The 4,626-nt window shown below is 53.2% G+C and overlaps 1 protein-coding gene across 1 annotated transcript; it reads left to right on the top strand.

Annotated features, from left to right (window-relative positions):
- Positions 1-836: 836 nt before the first annotated feature.
- Positions 837-3,598, top strand: POSPLADRAFT_1139241 (hypothetical protein; the record flags this gene model as incomplete). The annotated part of the gene is made up of 6 exons (XM_024485009.1): positions 837-1,715; positions 1,769-1,835; positions 1,891-1,979; positions 2,030-2,551; positions 2,718-2,825; positions 2,876-3,598. 6 exons carry the CDS (start codon positions 837-839, stop codon positions 3,596-3,598), a joined length of 2,388 nt encoding a protein of 795 aa, XP_024340470.1.
- Positions 3,599-4,626: the final 1,028 nt, after the last annotated feature.

The following is a 4,626-nucleotide window of genomic DNA, read 5'->3' on the forward strand; positions in this document are numbered from 1 at the left end:
GACGATCAACCGGCTGACAGTGAATGGAACCGCTCAGAGAAGAGTATATCATGATATCGACGACAAAGCTACAGTTATTGACTCATTGAGAGTTCGCAAAAGAAAGCTGGAATTGACACGGCACACCGCCCTTGTCTGCCGAGGGCTACAAGCATTTCCCACACAAAACGATGCATATAGAAGGCTTGTATCTACATCGTGTACAGAATCAAGCCTCATACTCAGACAGATCCAGATGGAATCTGATAGGGAATGACCTCACACTGTCACCGTTTGATGTAGCGACGCACTGTCCACTGAGGATTCATTGCCAAGGTGGTGCGTCATAGTGTATGATGATGGAAGCGGCGATTGCAGCACTTTACGACACTCTCAGTCGACTTGAATGTGCCAGTAGAGGACATTGTGCATCATATGGGAAACTGACTCAGAACACCGGAACAGCAACGCAGTGTCCCGTGATTACAACGACCTAGGTCTCTGCAGGAGTCTTATACGAGCATTTCTGAAATAAAAACCAGACCGCAGAGACAAAATGAACGCACCCGCCATACATGCCGACTGTGCGGTCCTCACACAGGAGTCCTGAAACGTATGCCGGCATGAACGGGACTCACAAGGCTCACAAAAACCTATACGGCTGCATAGAAGTGATGTACGCACCCGAGGAAGCCTAAATGCACTGGTCTCGGGGATCTCCGAGAGTGGCGCTGACTAAGCACCCGCTAAGGGCACCGGTGGCGCGCGCTGTTCGCGCTATACCATCGTCACTACATCGCTGAACTGGCGATACAGTCGACACAAAAATGAATGGCCTTGCTATCCTTATTCCTGACATGTTCTATGCGCCCGCTGCTGAGCATCCCCCCCGCGAAAGTACTCCTGCGCTTTCGGGCGACACTGGCAGCTCCTCTTCACGCGAAAGCTCTCCACCGGCTACACCTGTCTCTGGACTCAGCCGTGCACCATCTATCTCTTTTGATGACAATTCTAAGCATACACCCACTGGCGATGGCACCGACATCAAGATCGTCGAACCAGACGCGGACTCCTCGCCACCAGAAGATATCACGCGTCCGCTGAAACGGAGACGGTTGGCAGACACAAGGGCTGACGAAGTCCGCGCAGGGAGAGTGCTGCCGCCTGATACCTCGAACGGCATGATCAAGGCCGATGACGGCGCGTTCTTTAGTATTGAGCACATACTCATCGGCGACTGCACGAGTGTCGGGGACGTCAAGCCAGATGCGGTGGACCCGTCGCTAGAATACGTCTTCCGTCCGTTGAAACGGAAGCGATGCGCGGACACGAGTACTGATGATGCTTGCGTAAAGAGGGTGCGGAGGTCTGGTATCTCGAGCCGCGCAACCAAGGTTGAGGACAGCGCCTCATTCGATCTTGGACATATGCCCATCCACGACTGCACGGGGATCAGAGTTGTCGAACCAGACGATGTTCACCCAGTCTCCCCCCACATTGACTTACACGCGCCACTTGCAGCCATTGCTCGCCCGCCAAAGCGGAAACGGTGTGCAGACACGTCGATCGATGAAGTCTCTGTCAAGAGAAGGCGGTTGTCTGACAGTCCGAGCGACGCGTCAAAGCTCAAAGGTGGGGTTCCTTTCGGACCTCACCCTAGATGCATGATCACGGGTTGCGCCTCCGCTCAGGTGGAGGCGTGCTATATCCTGCCTCCCGATATGCCTCAGCCGTTGGTGAGTACGGTGATTACTGCTTCGACGTCGCGACTAAGAAGGCAGCTTTGTAGGGCGATCTCCGCACGCCTAATGACATGAGTCCCGCCTATTGTAGCGCGCCCGCAAACATCATATTCCGTGGGTACTTGCTCATATCTAGCCCCTTCTGCCTTCTCTTACAACCCTCATGCAGTTCGACGTGACCTCCGCATACTATGGGAAACGAATCGCCTGTTGATGATACCCCATCCCGACCATCTAGACCACCCCGATACCCGCCCTGTATGTATCGTACGTCCCCTCAGGTGGTCGCTGCACTCACCGTCAAGTAGGCCTACAAATACTACGTCGTTGCAGAAGATGACCACCCTTCAACCTCGTGCATCCCCGAAGATTATACCATTATACCTCCAGTCGCGACGGCTTGTAGCTCGTATTGCTCGCTGGGGTGGCACGACCTGAGTGCGAGTCTGCATCTGATGACAATTCGAGTGGGTCGTGAGTTCATGAAGCGACCGCCCCACTACGAGCATCATCTATTTCAGGACGCTCTCTCGCATATACCCACCATCACGCCCGTCTACCCAGATGTGGTCGAGCCGGTCTTTTCCTATATCAAACGCGACTCGCCAGTCGAAGGCATCTCCCGCCTGCCGAAGCGGAAACGGAGCCCGGACATAGAGACCGATGAAGTCCCTGCCAAGAGAATGCGCACGTCCGGCTCTGCGCGCAACACGTCCAAGATCGAGGACAGTGTTCCTTTCGGACCTCACCCAAGGTGCATGATCACTGGCTGCGTGTCTGCTGAGGTGGAGGCTTGTTATATCTTACCTCCTGACATGCCTCAGCTGTTGGTGAGTGGGCGTGACCAATACTTTGGCTTTGTGGCTAACAAGGTGAAATGGAAGATGGACTACATTACGTTCAACATGCGTACTAACTACAACTTTCTCCGTTGCCATGCACCTGGAAACTTTATTTTCCGTGCGTGTTTCGCAATGCTCTCTCCGTCTTCTGAAGCCTCACGTACCGCATGCAGTTCGACGCGATCTCCGAGAACTTTGGGAGACAAATCGGTTGTTGATGATACCCCATCCTGATCATTTGCAGAAGCTTAAGCATTCCACTGTATGTATTATGGGCCCTCTTCGCCAATCGCCGTGCTCACATTGATGCAGGCCTACAAATATTGCATCATCGCAGAGGACGAGCACCCTCCAGACTCGTACGCGACCATGAATAATATCATCACACCTTCCGTTATGACGGCTCCTTGCTCATATCGGTCGCTCGGATGCTACGAGCTGAATGCCAATCTACATCTGATGATATTCCGAGCAGGCCAGAAATTGAGCAAGCGACCACTGCACTATCAACACGTCTTGCGGGATCTGCTGCCCCACAAGGAAGTCAATCACGCATACAGCATTATCGAATGGCATGGGACATGGACGGCCCCCTTGACTTGCGAACTGGTACCTGACAGGCGGTTGTGGGCAACAGGCGAGCTCTCAGCCTGTCCTAAGAATTATTATCGCCCCCCCAGAACGCAGTATTGTTCTCCCCTGTTGGATGACGACACTGACCGCTTTCGTCGCCAGTTCCGGCCAATCCTCTCAGGGATAAAGAGGAGGTGTTTTGGCGACACCAGTGGGAGCGGCCAGGATTACATCGGAGACGCTGAACGGGAAGTCAGCATTCGTCAGTGGTGTCTGGAATGCAATCAAGCTCGAGATGAGTGGACGATGGGACCGCCTGTGGAACCTGAGGACGCAGAGATACTCGCTTATCGACAAGAGGAAGCTGGCGATGTGCAGCCTGTTGTACAAAAGCCTTGGTCGGTGGAACGCTATTTCTCAAGGTACATTCTGTGCCACATTTGCAGACGAATGTTTAACTGATGTTCCTTGTTCCAACTGCAATGCTATACAGACGCGGTCCCAAGTTTTGACACATAGCCCTGCACCTTATGCTGCCATGGATTTCGCATACTCGTTAGGTCTTAACCATCCAGCATGGTCTGTTGGAAAACAACCCTTATTTGATTGGAGAACCTCGTTGACCCACCGTCACAACTGGAATTGGTGCGATCACGTTTACCCACAGGATTAGATGGACTGATTCTGGCATCTCGGATCCTCCCGGATGAGCCAGATGCGCTTCCTGCCCGTGCGTCGCGATTGCCGGCAAGGAGTGGGAAGTACACTTGTACTGAAGAGCACTGCGTTGCCTTAGTCCCTTCATTCCCAGTACATTCTCCCATGATATCCGTAGCTCTCGAGCCATTGGCTGCATCACAGAGTCTTCTTCTGGCGGCCGCGGACACTATGCGTGGTAGCTCAGTCGAACTGTGTTGCTGCGCTTATATACCCCCGCTTGGACGATCGCGACTAATTGCGGCGCTCCTGGTTGGACTTGCAGTCTGTGCTCACCACTGGCATGAAGACTGCCTTATACGAGGGCAATGCTGTAAGCTGATTTATTGACCGCGGCCTACAATTCGCTGACCCTGTCTCCAAGATTAACACCTCCATCATCTTGGTGTCGTAAATGTAGATCCTCTCTGTGAACTCGAGGTTACATTGATCTACTGGACCGGCAGACCATCTTCGGACACAGAATAGTGATGAATAGTTCTAGATACCATCAGTGAACGATGCGCCCATGTACACAAGTATTTCGGCACCCGTACAGAGACATAAGACTGCCGCAAGGTCAAGGAAAGCCACGCATCCTTGCACAACCAGATGATCGCTTTATAGCCTACCGCTTCCTCACTGCACAGGCTGAACGAGTGCATCGCCGCGCTCTCTCGCTCGGCCTCGCACTTCAAAGAACTCACGTACTTGGTGCCCGAATGGCCCACGAGCAATACAAGCGAAGCGACTGCGCGGTCCATGTGCTAAAATTGCCGCCTCGACCCTACCAG

The sequence above is a fragment of the Postia placenta genome (assembly GCF_002117355.1).
Source record: "Postia placenta MAD-698-R-SB12 unplaced genomic scaffold POSPLAscaffold_5, whole genome shotgun sequence".
Taxonomy (NCBI): Eukaryota; Fungi; Basidiomycota; class Agaricomycetes; order Polyporales; family Adustoporiaceae; genus Rhodonia; species Rhodonia placenta.